Raw genomic sequence first — 20,298 nt, forward strand, 5'->3', positions numbered from 1 at the left:
TTAATAAATGACAAATTAAAAAGGCATGAACATTTTTTTGTATCGAAAAAATATCGAACCGTGACACCAAAGTATCGAACCGAACCGTGAATTTTGTGTATCGTTGCACCCCTAATATGTACGTATACATGTACATAACATTATGGAATTTTATTAAATTTTTTAATATTTTCTGTTTTATCTACTTCGTTACGCGGGCATTTTGCCGTTAAGTGCCTTCGTAACTTGAATTCTTCATTAAACGGGGTCTTCGTAAGCCGCTGTTCCACTAGATTTATAATGCTCCTCAAAAGAAGCGATTTAGCTGGTTGCTAACTTTGCTACAGATAAATGACTCGCCCCACTGTGACATTTAAAGTTTAAATGTTCTGAATGTGTTTTTCAAACAGAACAAGCCTGGTTTGCATTAGTCATTCCCAGAGATCTCAATGCTAAAGACACAGCCTGTATGTTGGGGAGAGGAAAAACAAAGATTAATCCCAAATTTCATCATCAAAACTAGACAACAGAAATCATATTTCTATTGGTTATCTCTTACAAACATCCAGGAAAAGCATCCAAGTTCTGGAAAGCCTTACCTACATCACTTCCTTCAGGAATCATTTTGGAATGCTTTCACGCTGGGAATTTGCTTTATATCCTTGTTGTCCAACAACAGAGTATCTCCAATTTTACATGTTCTCCACCAAATATTCAGAACTGTAAAAACTAATTCACGTTTACCTCGATAAACCAACGATGGTCTACAGTAAACTGTCCCTCCTGCGCCTCAGTGCTGATATGATCACTGCTCCTGTATTTTTAATGCAACACGTGTTACAGGCAAATACGCAGATGACAAGACTGAAAATCCACAGTCTGCTTTTGACAGATGTCAGAAATCTTTCTCTACATCAATATTTATGAGGTCACCAAAAAGCATCCATACTCAGACCCTTCATGGTCGTCAGATTAAAACTGCTGATTCTTATAAAACTTCAGCTTCATGCCGGATGAACTTTAAAAAAATCAAGTGGTCTCCAACCCCCGGGCCACGGTCCGGTACCGGGCCGCGAGTCGTTCGGTACAGGGCCACGAGAGTTGAGGCTCCGGTGTGAAATTTATGGTTTTCGGGATTTTTATCGTTAACTCAGTTTCCCCGGGTCTTTTCCTGTGTTGTAGTCATGCGTCTTATTTTGAAAGAAATATTTACATGTTACCATAGTGACCAGGGAGCATTAAGGGGCAGAGAGGAGGATGTTACTCTCCATGTTGTTTCAGGATTTCAGGAGGGCGCTGCTAATAAAGTTACACAGTGAATTCATCTTTATTATTATATTTACAAAATCCCAGTTTTTGTCTCGGTCGTAGGATTTTATTTTGTTGTATTTATCCGCGACACCTTAAAGGCCACAGCGTGAAAACATTGCCTGACATTAAACCGTCCGTGGCTCAAAAAAGGATGGGGGCCGCTGGCCTAAGACTCCATTTTTCTTTTGCACACATATCACTCTTAAAAAGGGGCCCTGATCTCAATTTCACCATCTTTTTAAATAAAGGATTTCAGACGTAATAAAAAATAATAATAACCCGTTCTGCTCTCCAGACGTGATTGGTGGGTGGGCTGAACATGAACAGGTTACTTACTCGTATGTTTTGACCAGCTGGTAGAGAGCCAGCAGCGTCCCATACCAGCTGCCGCTGTTTGGAGACTGCAGGTACATGTTGATCTTGTCCACAATGGCAGTCCAGCGGCCGGGGAAGTCGTGCTTGATGATGGCTCGCAAACACATGGTCAACTGGGCACTACAGAAAAAAGAAAATATGTGGCGTCACTATCATGTCGTGGGCACTATTCAAAGGGCTTTTAATGGTGTGTGCACATGTGCATGTACCGTATGGACTCTGGACAGCGGATGATACCCTCCAAGATCTGATCTCTGATCTGCTGCCGGTCGTTCTCGTGGATGTTGAAGGGAAACACAACCTCCCCGACAGACGGTTCCCTGTCCTGCCAGTACTGACTCACCATGTTCTTCAGGTAGATTGCAGCTGCGCACACCGAGACAACCACAGCACACGTTCAGACCATCATCACACGGGTCATATAGCTAATATAGTTTCACACTGTTCATTTATTTATGTGCTTCTACAAATCACAAAGACTCCATTTAAAACTGGTCTGCTGATTTTCTTAAGGCTGAGAAACCACACGTGCAGATCCAAATCTTTAACCTTTCGAGTTCGGTGTAAACCCCTGACACCATTCTGCTATTTCAAATACTTACTAGTGAAGTGCTTCCCAAATGGTCGGCCATGGCAGCTAGTTTTAGACATACTCATACAACAGTCTCTCTCAGCAGGTCAGTGCTATTTTTCTAACTACTAAATAATGATGGAAACATAGTGACCAAAACCAGTTAGCATCTTACCTGCTTGGCGAACAGGAAACTCTACCTGCTCCGACACAATGATCTGAAGCAGGGTAGGGGCGAAGTTAATGATCTTGTAGGACTGAAACACAGACAGATGGACAGCTTCAAAATTTCGTATGAATTCAAAACAATATTAAAATATTTTTAAACCCAAAGTTTTTGGAAATGAAATATAAGATGCCAAAGCTGCAGCTCTTAAAAATGGCCTCTGAAGCCTTCACCAGTGTGTAACTGTGTGACAGGTAAAGGCTTAAACTGCAAAGACAAAGGATGAAGAGGAAAGTGTGAGTGCATTAATGAAAATAACACTGATATGAAAATTCTACCTGTTTTGCTGACTGCAGCCTACGCATGCAAAGACAAGTATGTGCTGCGCAGGTCTGCGTGCATTAGTGGTGTAATTCTCTTTTATTGGCCCACTCATGCAGCTGCAGCACCCCACAGACGCTGCCTTATTGTCGCGTCACTTCATCACAGTATACAGTCTAACTGTTCTTATAATTTGGCGCCATCTAACATTTCTGTCTTGAACAGTGCAAGATTGATTATTATTATTATTTTATTACCATTTGTACTTCTGCCAAAGTCCATTCATGCTCCACTCGCAAGAGAATATTGGATCCTAGACAGATGTTTTCTAGAGGATTGCACTTCTCAGCTGTTGGTCAGTGAATGTATTCTGGCCTTTGTAAACTTTCCAATCCCACATAAAACCTTCTGTTGTTCTCCACCTCCTCTCCGGCCAGCTCCCCCTTTCCAAGATTAAAGTAAAATACTTTTTTGTCTTACTCAGTCTTCTGCATCCTGAAGTACATCTCATGCCTGCCATGAATTCATCCAGGACGATGTCAAAGTTGTGACATCGAAGACATTATCACAGTTATTTCTTTTGAAATTGCAGACAAATTAAAATGAAACAAACACACCAACTCTTTCTGTATAGCTCTGTAAACTAAAAGTGCAATAGATCCGTTTCCGAGAAAGAAAAAAAACACAAAGTAATGTGCGATCTCAGAGATGGAGAAAGAAAAAGAGGACAGAAGAAGATTTCTTTTCCTTTAAAAAAAACGAGGATTGTCCAGCAGGTGATTTAGAGCTTAGATGTAAAGCTTATATAATCACACAATGCATGTGTAATTAAATAAGGAGTTATTACACAGTGTGAATGCCCACAGCTCAAATCCATTTAAGATTTATCAATTCAAGTTTCAGTCATGATACAGCCAGCGTTATAATAACACAGCATAAACATTAGTGGATTTCTGCATCATTCTAGTAACTCAGCAAAGCTCTCAATCGCCAGATATTGCGATCCTTTTTATTATTCGGCCATTGAAGGCAGGAGCAACAACAGAGAACAGCAGGAAGTCCTGAACTCCAGTGCTGACATGAGAAAGTTTGGGAACCCCCGCTGCTGACCGTCGGCTCATGATGGCTGTCAGAACTGCCTCCTATTGTTCTCGAGGGCAGCTGCCGCAGTGACTGTTGGGGTACCGGTTAGTCTAAATGCTGATCTTAGGCCTAATATATGCATCTGAACGTTAACCAGGTAAAGCCGAGCGCAATGCCCAAAACACGGTCCGCCATCCTCCACAAACACCAGCAGCCCTCCTCGGCTCGAATGAAAACAGAAAACAAGCAAACCAAAACTATTTAGCTCACCCACCTGATTGAGTTCATTTTCTGCCGCTATCCTCAGGTTGGGGTCGATAGTTCCCTTCAGAGCCTGGATTATACGGTTGGGATCCATGTGTGTTTATTTCCACGGTTCCGTTTCTATTTTTATTCTCACATTCATGAAACTAACAGAAGCTAACGTTTCTGCACCCAAATTTCGTGCCTTTTGCATCCAGTGTGGCCTAAACACGAAAAGGCTTCCGGTAGTAAAAACACAACGTCCGGTCAGAGCATTCAAAATAAAAGTCTTGTTATCGGACACATGTTTAGCATTTTGTTTAAAGGAGCGGAGGCGAGTTTCTGTTAAAGACACATCGGTGTTCTTTCTGTTAATGTCCCGACACTTTATCAGCGGTCTTATCAGTGTTACAGGCAACGACCTGTCAATATTGGCTCTAGCTCTTTTTTTAGGCAGTTGACATTCAACATTTTATTGTATTACCGCCACCTGCTGGGCTGGAGTGTGAATACGTGACTCCAAAATGCAATATTTCTGCAAGGAATGGGAAGTTCCCACGATTATTCCCTTTTCCTGCCGTTATGCTCATTTAAATGAGTTATCAGTTACTCACCGTTTGTATCTATAATTTCAGTCTCTCAAAGAAAATCCACACCTGTGGAGAAACAGCACAAATAAGTAAGTAAAATTAATACATAAATAACTAAACACGTAAATGAATAACACTGTACATTAGATGTGAAAGAAAATAAATATTAGTATTAATAATATAATAATAATATAATATATGTATCACGCAATTCAATAATTAATTTGTTTAATAAATAATAAATACATTTCAGCATGTTGAAGAAGTTCTGAATATGGAAGCAAAGCAACGCAAAAATATGAGGAGCTGAATAAACAAGAGTCATGACAGACTTTTGTGCAGCTTTGTAAATGTATGTTAGAGATAGACACAGCACAAACCTCCAGAGCAGAAAGATTTGTGGTGAAAAACTGCAGTTCTTCCAGTGTCACTTGAGGCTGCTTCCAAAAGTCGCCATGATGCATGTTTCTGTGTGTGACAAAAATAGCTTTTTGTCACAAACTATTTTTGTGTGACAAAAGTAGTTTTTGGAGACAGCTAACTAATAACTAACAACCTTGCACTCCCACACTCTTGTATGGTCACGTTTTGCTCATAAATGAATAAACAGATAAATCAAATCACCTGACTGAAAAGGTAAAGGTGATGTTTCTAAATGCAGAGATGACTACTTCTATCTTTTAAATACAGTCTGTGGTTTAAACAGAGAACTATGTCCTGAACAGTGTGTGAACTCATTTCATGATTCAATTGAATTATTTATACCAACAACAAAACACACAACATGGTTCCATCCATCAAATCACTTGTCAAATATTGTTATAAAGTGATGTAATGATGTTTCAGAGAGAATCCGGTCTGGTCACCGACAGGTACTAGAACCGGATGTGGTGTGGCTGATTTTTTTCGGCCCCAGCAGGCATGTGTAAAGCGGCAGAGTATATAAAGGTGTGAGCCGACACCGGCGTGGCCTCTGCCAGCTGAACATCACGTTAGAAAAGAGGGGATTGTTTGGAGCTCGCAGCTGTCCGGCGGCGCTTCCTGTGAGATTGTTACAAGCTACCAGGTGCGTGTTTGTTTGAAACGCTGCGGCGTCTGTAGTGATAACATTTGAAATGACGACAATATGAAGGCAAAGTTGTGATCCGCTAAGTGTCTGCTCTTTTGACGCGATATCTGCAGGAAAGTTTGCGTGGATTTTTAATCGGGATTTGACTGCAGCACGAGGAAGCTTGAGCCAAAAGCTGTAATTATGATGTTTAATACAGGCCATTCTGCTGATATTAATCCCTGACAAGTCAGCAGAACAAGTGAGGCTAAAATGACTCACGTGGATGTTTTAAACAACTGTTCAGTTCAAATAAAACCATCTTCTTGCGCACGTTGTTCGTGTTGTTGCGCTTTCTGCTCCTTTCATGATTCATCCACGGACAGCCGGCTGTTCAGTGGCCGGGATAAATGCATTGTCACGGGGTTGGCGGCTGCCCAAACTCTTCTGTCCACCCAGCCACTGTTTCTACTGAAACACTGCAAGCAACAACCGGATCTTTCCTCTCCAGCTTTGATGTTTTGTTTTTTCATAGCAGTGTGTAGCTCACTATGGTGCAGCTGTCTCCTTCACCTACCCTGGATATCACCTTTCCACCTGAGAACTCAAAAGGAAGAGAAGAGGACTCGGTCGCTGATGGTCTCCTGAAGATGGGCTCACCTGCTGGGTTGAACACGCTGCAGCTCAACATGGAAATCTCCACTGCTTACTACGGCTACGAAACCTACATAGAAGATGGCCTCATCTGCCTCAAACACAAAATTCGCAACCTAGAGAAAAAGAAGGTAAGTTTCTGACAGTGCTGTGAAAGTGGGCGCCTGCTGTTTGTGACGCGTGTCGTCCCCGCAGCTGAAACTGCTCGGCTACAGGAAGAGACTGAAGCAGGGTGAGGTTCTGAACAAAGATCAAATGGTGAGTCCAGCTAGTAGTGACGTCTTAAATGAGCTCTGTTTCTAGAACCTGCACTGGTGATTTGAGCTTTTGATTTCCATTTTAGGCGGCTGTGGAAAAGTATGAGGAGGTGCTGCACAACTTGGACTTTGCACGAGAGCTCCACAAAACCCTGGATGGCTTGACTCAGAATGTAAATGTGTCCCTTTGTCTTTATATCCTGGCTCGCCGTTATTATGCCCGGGGTATTAGGTTGCTTGTGCTGTGTTTGTCTCCGGTGCATTAGATGAGCATATCCAAAATGACTCCTGGTAATTCGATGATATTTTTGGGCTGTGGGCTGCCCACCAGTTAGAAATGTAACCTGTGCTTTTCCTTTTGTTTTTGTTTTGTTTTTTTAATAAATTTTATTTTCAGTCACAGCAGCATGTTAATAACAAAACATTGAACATAAAGTAGTTTGCTGTTCAGTATTTACAATACCCCAAAAGATAACAGAAATAGAGAAGGAAAACAAACAAACCAAAGAAACCCCTACAAAACAACAAAAAACAAACAAACAAATATAAAAATAAAATGTATAAGGGACATTCAGTGTACAGTTAACTATGATAGTGATATAGAGATATGGCATCTGGTCATGATAAGGTGGTCATTTTAAACGTTTCCATGTACATCAGGAATGGCTGCCATGCCTTAAATCTGGTGGTTGAACCTGCCAGTGTATATCTCATCTTTTCTAAATGTAAAAACCTCATGAGCTCTGTAAGCCACTGTTCATGTGTGGGAGAGCTTCCTGCTTCCATCTTAAAAGTATAAGGCGCCTTGCGATAAGTGAAGCAAAGGCAATAGAATTCGAATAGTATTTTGGCAAAGTGATGTCTTGAGGTATCACCCCAAAGATAGCCGTTAGAGCAGAAGATCATATTTAACGTTATACATCTCTGACAGAGTGTTAAATATAGACACCCAATAGTTATGAAGATTGGGGCATGTCCAAAAGGTATGAAGGAGCGAACCTGTTTCCGCTTTACATCTGTTACACAGAGGGTCAGCTCCTGGATAGAACTTGGCTAACTTTTCCTTGGAGATGTGTAATCGGTGTAGGACCTTGAATTGAAGGAGCCCATGCCTGGCACATATCGGAGAAAAGATTGCCAGAGTTCATCTGTTATAGTCGTCTTTCCTTTTGTTTGGATGTCGATCTGGTCTAAAACTGCACTTGAACTGTACTTTGTAAATAAATGCGCGTTCATGACTTCATATGCATTATATAAATTAAACTGTTGTATAGTCAGAAAACTAGCTGTAGAATTTGAAAACTCCTTTAATCTTCCCCTGCAGCTGATTAAGGCCCAGAGGAAAGCCATGAAGAAGGAGCAAGTAGCCAAGGTGGAGGAAGAGAGGCGACGTCTGGCCACTGTACTGCAGGTCCAGCACCTCCTTGCTAGCCTGCAGAAGGAGCACGTCAGGAGGGACCTGCTGGCCGGCCACAATCAGGCACCATGCGTTCCAGGCCAGCAGCTGCATAGTCTGAGCCAGCTCACCACCTTGCTTGGAGTCAAGAGAGATAACAGACTGAGGTGAGAGTGACCGTGAGATGGTGAACTTCCTCCTTTGAAGATGACGTAGCAACTGAAATGACTAAAACTTCTGACCCAAGTCTTTCACTTCTCATCGGTCATGTCACAATATTTTCAGTAGGCCACAAATTCTGAGCCACGTTTTCTGCCCTTGAGTGGAAGTTGAGTGTTGACATAGACTTGTTCTCGTTAGTCAGGCACAGGGTGGCTTGACTTTCAGGATGTAGCTGCTGACATCTTTTCTGTTTGCTGTAGTTTACAAGAGCAAATGGAGCAGGCGGCTCTGGTCTACATCGACCTGTTGGAGGGAAAAGACAAGCCGGTGGCTGGATCCTCATGTGAGTGCAAAAACCGGAAAGATCTCTGGAGCTTCTGTAATTCTAACATATTAGACACAAGAAAAACAGCAAAATATTCATAAACCTCCACCTCAGCCTGTTGAAGGCGTTTGGAGGTTTTTCTCTAATCCACAGCATTTATTTCAGGGCATACATGTTCTTGATTCAATGAGACTTATTACTTCACTCCAAGAAAGGATCTCGATATAGTTTAATTTTTATATTTTATTTTATTCCTTCCTGGTTAAATTTACCCTTTTTAATTTTCATATTTATTTCCTATCTTATTCATAGCCTTCTCTTTTTTTCTTTAGGTCACGAGCAGTTGTCCAAGCATTTCACTGCATATCGTACTGTGTATGACTGTGTATGTGACAAATAAAAAATTTGAATTTGAATTAGTTTGAAGACAGTTTTGACCAAGAGTTGTAAGGCTCGACTGACGGATGATTTGTTTGAAGTACCTGCATTGACCCTGAGTGTGAATGGCAACCAAGCAAATGAGTTTTTCTTTCACACTCAGGATTGACACTCACTCAGGCTCCTACTGAGTCAAACTGAGAGTACGCAGTTTGCTTTTGAAGCTTGTCACATGCTAATCTGGAGGTGTGTGTGTGTGTGTGTGTGTGTGTACAAGAGTGTAGCACAGGGTGTGTGTTGTTGTAAAAGCCTTACATCACAATATTTCTGTTCAAGGAGTTATCACCTAAATAAAAAGGAACTACTTTGACCATAACACCATACACTTACTGACTGCAACACATTTTTTTTCATTCTGGTTTTAGCCGCTTGGTTTTCGTGCGTATAGATTTACCTTACTAAGAAGATCTTCCCTACTACTTGCCTTCTTTTTCCTTTTCAGTTAAACAGTTGAAAGAGGAGCTCACCAGGCTGCTGAATTGCGAGTACTTCAGTTGTCTTCCTCCTCCTCCAAGCAAGACTCCAGAGCTGGTCCTGAGCTCAGCCAGCCGCACTCGTAAGTTTCCAAAATTACATTTCAACAGCAACTTTTCAGCCACGAAACGCCTCGCATGTGTTACAGGATCAGTGTTTTATGTTTTTATTTTGTACTTTCCTACCAGCAGGTTGACCAGGTTAGTGTTTTGATGGTCCTTGATAGGGATGCAACGATACCAATTTCTTCAAACCGATACGATACCGATACTTGGATCTGAGTACTTGCCGATACAGAGTACAAAAACCAAAAAAACTTCTACCACACACACACACAAATGCAATCCCGTGGCTCATCAGTCCACTGTGCCGTTAAACCAAGGACTGACATCGCGCAGACACTGCTTGTCTTTACCTCTTTAGAAAGTTTTGGCACCATTATCTCCCTGATGTATGGGCGGTTGGGAATTTCATATCGCAGCTCGAGTATGCTGAGAAGAATCCTCTGTTTTCCACGACCGGCATTGGCTGGTCATCCAGAGCGATAAAATGAGTCGAGCCTCTGTTATTTTAACTGCCCGTGGATTTTCTCTTGACATTTTTCTTCGCTTTTCCAAAACCTGAGTTAAAGTTGGCTGTTCCACACTGCTGACATTTTGTTTAGCCTAGCTACAGCAGCCTCCAGTTTCTCTTTTTTATCTGGAGCTGCCAGTCTCACTCGCCTAACCCTGTGCCTGTTTAGCACGGGATGTCCCCCTAGTGGCCAATCTAAAAAACTACAACAGAAATCACAAGCCACCCTCTGATTAATGAAATAAGTTGGTATCGGTTAACTTTTACGAGTATGAGTACACACACATTTTACAGTATCGGGCCCGATACCAGTATCGGTGCATCCCTAGTCCTTGACATTGTTTTGGTGCTTCCTGAGTTTCCTGTCCAGGAATTGACACAAACTGTACAAACTGTGCTGTCTTGGAAATGCGCGTGGTAGTCCTCTTTGTGTTCTGTAAGCTAGAAGTATTACTCCAACCAGAAGCTGTAGCAGGCAAAGAACAACTTCATGTGCTGAAAAATGAGTTTGAGTCGATCTGCAATATAGACTGTAGAGAGGGAGGTGATTTCAGACTACGGCACCTCCGGGCTTTGATTTCTTGCTTGTTTAGACTGCGACTTGCAGCCATCTACGTTGTGTAGTTGTATTGTCATCAGGTGTCCCACCTCGGGCTCCTGTTTAACAGTTCTGAGGGAAGCTGGCCCTTGCACAGCTCCAAGGTTAGTTTTGACAGTGTTGTGATCCCACTCCCACCCTGTTTCTGCTTCAGCTGAGCTTTAAGAGGCATCACTACATGAAATGTATTTCTGTAACTGCCATATTTTCCCTGAAAAAGTTGACTTCCATATTTCTCTTTCTGCTTTGCCCTGTCAGCCATACTAAAGTCAAAATCAAATGAAGTTTCAAAGGAGGTAAGGTCCCCTCCCCCACCCTTTCCTTCGACTGCATTTCAATGCTTTATATACAAACAGTTCCCAATCCACTGCTCTGTTGGTTGTATGACAGTTTTTCAATAGACTATATGTGAGCGAGAAGGAGCAGGACCCTCCTGACTGCTGGGATGTGGAGCTCCCAGAGGAACCTTCATCACCGCAAACTGCAGTCCTCAAACCATGGAGAGGAGCTGCCACTTTAATACCTAAAGTCATTCCATCCACCACAAGGAAGCAGTCTGCAGACTGCAAACTGGTAAAATATAGTCCAACATGTTTGCTCTTCAGTCGTCGTCTGCAATGACGAGTAAAACTCGGTGACTTGAAGACGACTATTGATTATATTAGTATCCAGAATGAATCGAACGGAAGTATAACATGATTTATGCATTCCTCTTCTCATGAAGAACAGGCTGTCTGTGAACAACAGCTCAGGTAGAGATACGAATAAAACGAAACACTAATGCTGGAGTTTAGCAAAGGTAACATTCCAGGGACTGCATTACTTTGGGGGAGGGGACAGCAAAGACTCGCTATTATAAGGGCTGCAGATGTACTGTAACTCTCTGTGAGCGCACTCATTGAAAGTAGTCAGTTGATCTTAAATCTGCCAGTTTTGGCTCAAAAGCTCAGGTGATTCAAATCATGTTCTTCCCAGAGGAAAGAGAAGAAGGCCAAACAAGAGCAAAATTCAAAGTTGGTGAGTTGAACAGTTGATCTTCACCAGACGCGCATTGATGCTCTGTAAATATTTTTAGGTGTACAAATGAGCCCCTTGTAATTCCTGACAGGTAGTTGCCATGGATATACCTGTGGAAGTTTTCAGGTCTGCATCTGCCTTACCTAAAGATCCCATCCTGAGAAAACAACACCTCGAGGAGCTCATGACAAAGATCCATGGCTCCTTCAGTTTTATGCAGGTGTGTAACTGGTGGTACTATTGTATAGTGTTTTTCAGCTTTGCCAGTGACTGAAGGTTTATTGCTGTTTGTTTTTAATGCTGTTCTGTTCAGGACTCTGTCCTAGATGGTGAGAGCTCGCCGACAAATGACCAGCTCAGACTGAAGAGACAGCCTTCTGGATCTCCCTCTATTCTGGGTAAATTGAGAAAAAATTAACAAGATCTGTAATTCTCAGGTGTCACAAAGTGCTTTATCATATAAAATGGCATAGATGAAAGCAAGACTGCACAGGTGGGCCTTACCTTTTTAAAAGAAGCTTATCAAAGTTCAATGGCAGGAGGTCCTTTTGTCCTTGTCTAGGCGAAGGTGCCACCAACAAGCACTGACCAGCACAGCTTTGAACTCTGAAAACTAAGAGATCCAACCAAAGTACTCTTTAATGGTAAAGCTATGTTTTTGCTGCATTGGCCGTGTGTTTGGGATCATTGTAAAGTTGCTAATGCAGCAGTGATTATATTGCATCATGAGAACTATTAAAGATCAATCTGGAAGGGCTAGGTACTTAAAGAGAAAAATTAGAACTTTTATTGTCATCGTAGGGTTGCTGGCACAGTGAAATAAGGTAGCAAGACCACAAAAGTAAAGAAAAAATATAAGAACACTACACAATGTTTGTCTCCAGGAAGCATTGTGGGGGCTTTGGTCACGAAGGATAGGGATGGAAGTTGCACATCTGATGAAATATTGCACAGGGACTGGAATGAATAGCAGCAGCAAAGTGATTGTATGAGAGAGGTCTGCTCACTTTGCATTTATGGTTCTCACAGCCCACGAGTAGAAGCTGTTCTTTAGTCTGTTGGTTTTGCACCTGAACTTTGTTTTTGTTGTTGTTTTTTAGAGGGCAGAATGTTGAATAGATGGTGGTTAGGATGGAGTCATCTTAGTCTTGTATAATTACACAAACCTGATCTAGATTGTGTACAAAAGATCCAATAGTTTTGTTTAAATTAAAAAAAGTAAACACAGAATCTAAATTAAAAGAAGCAAACCTGGATGGGAAGAATCTCGGTGGCTGATGATCTGGAGGAGCCGGTGTAGTAATCAACTCACAGTGAGTCGATTACTACACCAGAATTCATGTAGTCAGTACACAGGATGACTACATGAATTCTGTTTTGTCAGGGTTGAGATGGATGAACTTTACTGGTGTTGGAAACATCACTGAGGGGAGGTTTTGAGTGTGCTGGACCTCACCAGGTGTACAGGCTGTGGCTCAGGGGGTATAGCGGGTTGCATTCTGCTTGGATCAGTGGTTTGACTTCGCAGCTCATCTAGTCTCCACGTCTATCCCAGGACTCGATGCTGAACCTCAAATTCCCCCGATCCAGTTGGTGGTGTGATTAAAAAGCCATTTGAGGACTCAATAAAAACGTGTTCATCATTTAGCGTGGCGATGCTCCTATGAAGGGGTTGAGCCGCTATAGGGAGATGTAGGATAAAGACAGAACGGTGAAATACACTAAAAGACATTTAAATCTATTCTAAACATAATATTCAGGAAGCGCTTGCAGGCCTGGGTGTGGCCTATAAATGTACTAGCAGTATATGCAAATGTGATTTGTTGTGTTTTAGCAGTTTGTCGGTCTTTTAGTCGTACAAAAGAAATATTTCTTAGACTTTTGGAATAACTTTCCTAATATTTATTGTTTTGTTTCCATCTCACCTAAACAGCTAAAGCAGGTTTGAGAAGCCCAATCGATGTCCTACCCAAAGCGATGCATGTAAGGAGCTCTTTCCCTTTTTAACAAAGCAGGTGTGACTAATAATGAGAACCGTTTTTAGTTGTGACGTATCCACCTTTCCTATATTCAGTCCACCCCACTGCCCACCAGGCTCACGGAGCGCAGAGTCAGTCTGACCAATGGAAATCCGAGCCTGGAGACATGTGACGTAGAACTTTCCCCAAAGGCCCTACCTCATGTAAGGAGCCGTTCGTTTCAATATAAAGTTATACTCTGCATTCTGTGTGCCTCTCTTAAGCTTTCTTGTCAATCTAGGAGTCTCTCCAGTTGGCTGAAAAAGAGATTTTTCCTTCACCGCCACTGTTTCGCCGCGAGTCGACTGTCTCCAGCAATCTGGAGGAGAAGAGCTGCCCTATGGTAGATGAGTTTAGCCATCGGAGAGAACTTCTTCTGTGAAGTGTTGCCAGAATACTTAATTTTGTTTCTTTTAACCTTCCCAGACACCAGTAACAGATTCAGGGAAGCAGTCGCCCTGTAATGGGGTAACGTCCTGCACTTCCACCCCCCCTCAGGGACAGACTTTCTCTACACCGCCCACCAGGCGATCTCTGACCTCTGCACAGTTTCAGAACATCCAGTCAGTAAGTTTCATCAAAGTATCACTCCGACTGTGATCATTGGTGGATAAAGTCAAAGTGCAGGGCTGTAGCTCCTCTCTGATTCAGACGGTGTTCATATAAAAAGAAATGAGGTGAGAAGATCTCACTGTATGCAAGAAAGAGAGCTGAGACTTCTCAGACATGGTGCAGCTCAGGATGAGAGATTCTGATTAAAGATCTTGTGGCTTCAGCTAATGGGTCAAAGGCTGTTAGTGGGTATTATATCTCCATTTTACTGGGAGTCTGAACATGTGTAGCTGTTCCAGCTGTAGTCTCAGAGTGTTCACAAACTTAAAGTTGGTGGAAGTCTTAAGATGGGTCATTTTTGAGAACCATCATATTTAAAGTTAAAAATTGACATCTCATCTAAAATATTTTTGTGGTTCTGTTCTGGAAAGTAAGAGTCTAATATTTTAATAGTTTGTGGTACTAACTATTAAACACCCATACAGCTTATGGATGCTAAACAAGCTCATTAGCCTACATTTTCTCAATGTCTGTTTTGTGACTTCCAAAAAACAGCTCAAGGTTTTTGTTGGTTGTCCACTTTCTGCTTCCTGTAGGTCTTTAAAGTGAGCACCTCCTTAACTCAGACGGGGGAGGTGAACTATAAACCAGATTCTGTTTTCACTGAGCCCAGATTCACCACTGCCAGCACCCAGACACCACCTGAGTTTGCCCTCTCAGAGGAGGAGGCACAGCCAGGTATGTAGAGTTTTGCATTCTTGGCTTTGTCCTCACTGCGAGACCGGTCGACATCCTCTGAGATGCATTTTCTCTAGTGTACCAGTCGGATTACTCGGTGGGTAATGGTGGACAGATCTTTGCGTCTCCAAGCCAGTCGGGTGGTGTGAATCGACCCAGCCAATCATACTACACCAGAGGCTCTGTGAGAGGTATGGCACGTGGTGGCAAGGCACTGGCTCAAACCTTTCGCTCCTCTGGGTGGCAACGAGGTATTGTTTGTTTTTGTTTGTTTGTTTTGTTTTTGTTGTGCGTTTCCTCACCCCACCCCAAGCTGTGGCTGTGCAGAAGGGCTCTTCCTGTTAAAAGGGAGTCCTTCTTCCTACAACCACAAAGTGTTTATGTGTGAAGTTTTCCTTATTATTGTGGGGTTATGACCTTCTCATAAAGCATCTTTGTGAACTGGCTCAATTTAAACTGAGGTTTTCTTAAACTAGATTCTGATTACAGGAGGATCCTACATCTCTCCAACTCATCTCAGGGACCCTGGTCCCCTCCTCTATGCAGCTAGAGTAAGTCGACCTATGTTTTATAATCCCAGCACTAATGATGGATTAAATACGGCCATAAACCAAAAAGGCATTTCATGAAATGACCCAAGCAAAGGATGAGGAAACCTACTTAACAAGCAAATCAATTTATTTACAGAAGTGAAGCTGCTCACTAAGTAAAAGCACAACTTATTCAAGTCCTGCAATTTTCATACCAATCTGTTCATGTGGAAAGGGAGCACGTTTTGTTTCTATATGGGGGGGGGGGGGCAGTTTTTCTGTAAGCACAATCTGTTTTGAGGAAGTTTGCAGCTTTAAAATTCATAATCAAGTAGATCATCAGCAGCGGTGTGTAGAAGTGTATTTGCTTATACAAAGTAGGCTGCAGTTGTGGGATATGTTGACTGTGTTGGTTGCCATAACAAATGATCATCAGCGCTCACCAAAAGCTTTGAACAATCCCTGACTTTTATATAAAATCATCTTTTAAAGGTAATAACAAAATATAAAATTCCAGTTTGTGTCAGACAGCTGCTCACAATTTAGATTCAAAGCAGGAAGTATAGACGGCCCATTTCATGAAAAGAGATGACCTCGCAGAGATGACTCTGCAACTTGAATGAAGATGCAAAATTTTCCATCTTACAGAATTTTTATTTTTAAACTTAGATTTTATACCAAGCTCATCTTCTGTCCTTGTTTCCTTCTGTGTAAAAGTATTTTCTTATGGTCATTTTAACATGTGACTACGTCACAGCTGTTAAATTGAGCAACGCTTGTGTTTAAAACGATGTACACATGGACGACATCATGCTGATTATCCACGGTTGTCCTTTTTGTGTCTGCGTGAGTCACTGTTGTGCTTCTGTGGCCTTTTTCCTCAGGACTCAGGGTACCAGCACAACTACAGGCGAGCAGGGAGACATAACAACAGTGGTAGGAACCAATGATTGTCTTTTCTGCTACAGTTTCCACTTTTTTTTTTCTTTTTTTTTTTTTTCATACCTGAATTTGTTTGAAGTTTACAAACAAACTTAGAGCCCAGTAGTGGCAGCAGTGCAGCTCACTCATGGATGCAAACGGGTGACATGAGTTCCAGGCTACGTCCACACGTACCCGGGTGTTTTTGAAAACGCAGATTTTTCTATGCGTTTGCACCTTTCGTCCACACGTAAACGGCGTTTTCGGTCACTGAAAACGGAGATTTCTAAAAACTCCGGCCAGGGTGGAGATTTTTGAAAACTCAGTTTTTGCATTTACGTGTGGACGAGGTAAATGGAGAAAACGCAGCGTCAAAGGTGTGCGCCTTTATTTGACGTCACACTGTGCGCCAGGTTATTGTTTCGGTGAAATGAATTTCTACAATACTGTTAATTGTTCTCTCTGCAGTGTTTAAATGCTTACATATACACACACAGTTGCTGTCCCTCCACACACAGCGCATAGAAGCAGAACTGAGTCCTAAATTTGTTTACTCTTTCCCACCCAGGCTGACTTCTAATTGGCCAACATTTCTACACGGATAGGAATAGAGCGCCACCTGCTGCTTTGGCATGTTCCTAGCAGCGTTTCCTTCGTTTTTGGCTTTTACGTGTGGACGGGAGTGCAGTCCCTCTCTTCACATCTATTCTAATTGATTTCCATTTTTAGGTTTGGATAGTCGAGCGCTGCTCCTCTTGCTTGTTGTAATGAATGCCTGGCATTTCTGATTTTAAGTTTGGTGCCACCAACATATTTCCACAGCAAAATTCTCAAATTTGGGATTTGATATGTTGTCTTCCTGCAGTTAAAAACAATCAACATGGCATTCTGTGTCGTTTCAACTCCACAGCAGCCTGGAGTGATTCTTCTCAGGTGAGCAGCCCAGACAGGGAGGGAGCATTCACAATTGTGGACTCGGGTCACGGGGATTCCCTGTCTGTCTCCACTGTGGAGGTCCCACTCACTCCACATGGACACCACCACACCGCCTTACTGCCTATGCAGCTCTACCCACTCTCCCAGCCTCTGCGAGTGGCCTTCACTGCCTCTCGCACTGCCAACTTCGCTCCGGGAAATCTCGACCAGCCGATTGTATTCGACCAGCTCCATAGCAACCTAGGGGAGATGTACGATACCCACATTGGCCGCTTTACCTGCCCTGTGAATGGAACCTATGTCTTTATCTTCCACATCCTGAAGCTTGCCATCAATGTGCCACTCTACATTAACCTCATGCGCAACGAGGAGGTGATGGTGTCGGCATACGCCAACGATGGAGCCCCAGACCATGAAACGGCCAGCAACCACGCCATTTTGCCGCTTTTCCAAGGAGACCAGGTGTGGCTCAGGTTGCATCGTGGAGCCATCTATGGCAGCACTTGGAAGTACAGCACCTTCTCTGGGTTTCTGCTGTACCAGGATTGAGTAGCAGTCAGCCTGCTGGGACTCTTCTTCCAGTGTGTGACTGTTTGCTTTGCATTGAACGGTGACTGCACTGACGTTTGAGTATAGTGGTCAGGCTGCATGCTAATGCATAAGACTTGTTCACAACATGGGTGAGAGTATAGCTTATACACTTTGACCACTTACACAACTTACCTGTTTTCAAATGGGGTCTGTTACCAATTGACAAACCAGGCAGACCACCTTCTCCCCAAAATAAAAATCATTGTGATGAACGACCACGTTGACTGATACAGTTACACCATCTGCTGTAAAGCAGCAGCTGCAAGAATGGAATCATTTTGTGCCTTTTTGTTCAATGAATGTTTGCATTGACCAGATGTTAACCTCAAGTCATTCATTTAGTTCAACATATCAGGTGACTTGACAAACTGTATTTGCAGCACTTTGCTTGATGCTGTGCTCCTATCCATTCATTCTTACTGAGAAAAGGATTGTTCTTGGTGGTGGGTGTGGTGTCGAACACTAAAGGCAAAATTGTAGCACTAAGTCTACTGTGAAGGTATAAAAGAGGTCTGTTGATGAAATAAAAGATGAGCAGTGAAGTGTAGTGGTTTTTGTGTTTTATTTGTTTAAGTAAAAAAAAAACAAAAACAAAAAAAACCCCTCTTTGGTTACATTACTTAAGCAGGTTTGTTTAAGAGCCAGTTATTCGTACCTCTGGCAAATCAAGCATCAGTTCAGAGCTGAAGAAGCCTCCTGGATGAGGTGAAATGTCTTCACAAAACTCCAAAAAGTCCAGTTGCTTTAAAAGCCCTACTCCAGTACATACAAAAATGCTCTATAAGAACCATTCCAAACATGAGTATTAAGTGCCTCATTAAACATAAAACCACTGGTGAGTGGTTGTAACCTTGATGCTTATTAAGCCTGTGTGTCCGGCTCCAGAATCCACAGAACTGATCTTCATTGCTTATCAAAGATGTCCTCTCAAACAGGTGGTGATATAGAGCTCCACGTGAAGTACACTTCCCAAACCAGTCGGCTAAATTATCATTTTACTTGAATGAGTCTGAGGAGTCAACATTGTGCAGCCAGCAACGTCATCCAGTATAATCGATTTGGTAATGGGGACAGACTCTGGATACTGTAGCTCCAGTGAAAACTAAGGTCTCTAATCAGAAGTACCTGACCCCGTGGTATAATTCTCAAACACGTACCCTAAAGCAGATGACTCGTAATCTGGAGAGGAAATGGCGTGTCACAAATTTAGAGGATCATCATTTAGCCTGGAGAAATAGTTTGTTGCTTTATAAGAAAGCCCTCCGCAAAGCCAGAACAGCTTACTACTCATCACTGATCGAAGAAAATAAGAACAACCCCAGGTTTCTCTTCAGCACTGTAGCCAGGCTGACAAAAAGTCAGAGCTCTTTTGAGCCAACCATCCCTTTAACGTTAACTAGTGATGACTTCATGAACTTCTTCACAAATAAAATTTTTATCATTAGAGAAAAAATTACCAATAATCATCCCACAGATGTAATATTATCTACAGCTACTCTTAGTACCATTGATGTTAAGTTAGACTCTTTTCCTCCAATTGATCTTTCTGAGTTAACTTCAATAATTACTTCCTCCAAACCATCAACGTGTCTTTTAGACCCCATTCCTACAAAACTGCTCAAAGAAGTCCTGCCATTGATTAATTCTTCGATCTTATATATGATCAACCTATCTCTAATAATCGGCTATGTACCACAGGCCTTCAAGGTGGCTGCAGTTAAACCTTTACTCAAAAAGCCATCTCTAGACCCAGCAGTCTTAGCTAATTATAGGCCAATCTCCAACCTTCCTTTCATATCAAAAATCCTTGAAAGAGTAGTTGTCAAACAGCTAACAGATCATCTGCAGAGGAATGGTTTATTTGAAGAGTTTCAGTCAGGTTTCAGAGTTCATCACAGCACAGAAACAGCTTTAGTGAAGATTACAAATGATCTTCTTATGGCCTCTGACAGTGGACTCATCTCTGTGCTTGTCCTTCTTGACCTTAGTGCAGCATTCGATACTGTTGACCATAATATCCTGTTAGAGCGATTAGAACATGCTGTAGGTATTACAGGTATTGCACTGCAGTGGTTTGTATCATATATATATCTAATAGACTCCAGTTTGTGCATGTAAATGGAGAGTCCTCTTCACACACTGAGGTTAATTATGGAGTTCCACAGGGTTCAGTGCTAGGACCAATTCTGTTTACATTATACATGCTTCCCCTAGGCAGCATCATTAGAAGACATAGCATACATTTTCACTGCTATGCAGATGACACCCAGCTCTATCTGTTCATGAAGCCAGATAACACACACCAATTAGTTAAACTTCAGGAATGTCTTAAAGACATAAAGACTTGGATGGCCACTAACTTTCTGCTTCTTAACTCAGATCAAACTGAGGTCATTGTAATCGGCGCTGAAAAGCTTAGAAATATGGTATC

At 42.2% G+C, this 20,298-nt stretch overlaps 2 protein-coding genes across 4 annotated transcripts in view; one reads left to right on the forward strand and one right to left on the reverse strand.

Moving 5' to 3' along the window:
• ipo8 (importin 8) overlaps positions 1 to 4,478 on the reverse strand; it is a 34,235-nt gene extending 29,757 nt beyond the window's left edge. For all 3 annotated transcript variants that reach the window (XM_087830296.1, XM_087830295.1, XM_087830294.1), the window contains exons 1-4: positions 4,081 to 4,478; positions 2,412 to 2,493; positions 1,875 to 2,031; positions 1,627 to 1,785 (exon numbers count right to left, since the gene is read on the reverse strand). In XM_087830296.1, coding sequence (XP_087686422.1) covers positions 1,627 to 1,785; positions 1,875 to 2,031; positions 2,412 to 2,493; positions 4,081 to 4,164 — 482 coding nt within the window. In that variant the 5' untranslated portion in view covers positions 4,165 to 4,478. The remainder of the gene's footprint in view (positions 1 to 1,626; positions 1,786 to 1,874; positions 2,032 to 2,411; positions 2,494 to 4,080) is intronic.
• A 1,066-nt stretch (positions 4,479 to 5,544) lies between these two features.
• On the forward strand, positions 5,545 to 18,401 carry caprin2 (caprin family member 2). The gene is made up of 21 exons (XM_006805555.3): positions 5,545 to 5,705; positions 6,223 to 6,472; positions 6,537 to 6,599; positions 6,685 to 6,771; positions 7,923 to 8,161; positions 8,417 to 8,499; positions 9,362 to 9,475; positions 10,823 to 10,860; positions 10,955 to 11,137; positions 11,540 to 11,581; positions 11,673 to 11,801; positions 11,895 to 11,979; positions 13,515 to 13,564; positions 13,656 to 13,763; positions 13,841 to 13,942; positions 14,026 to 14,166; positions 14,748 to 14,889; positions 14,967 to 15,140; positions 15,379 to 15,440; positions 16,304 to 16,355; positions 17,251 to 18,401. Exons 2-21 carry the CDS (start codon positions 6,239 to 6,241, stop codon positions 17,823 to 17,825), a joined length of 2,703 nt encoding a protein of 900 aa, XP_006805618.2. The 5' UTR covers positions 5,545 to 5,705; positions 6,223 to 6,238; the 3' UTR covers positions 17,826 to 18,401.
• The last annotated feature ends 1,897 nt before the right edge of the window (positions 18,402 to 20,298 follow it).

Source organism: Neolamprologus brichardi, chromosome 17 (genome assembly GCF_056152115.1).
Source record: "Neolamprologus brichardi isolate AB-2024 chromosome 17, ASM5615211v1, whole genome shotgun sequence".
Lineage (NCBI taxonomy): Eukaryota > Metazoa > Chordata > Actinopteri > Cichliformes > Cichlidae > Neolamprologus > Neolamprologus brichardi.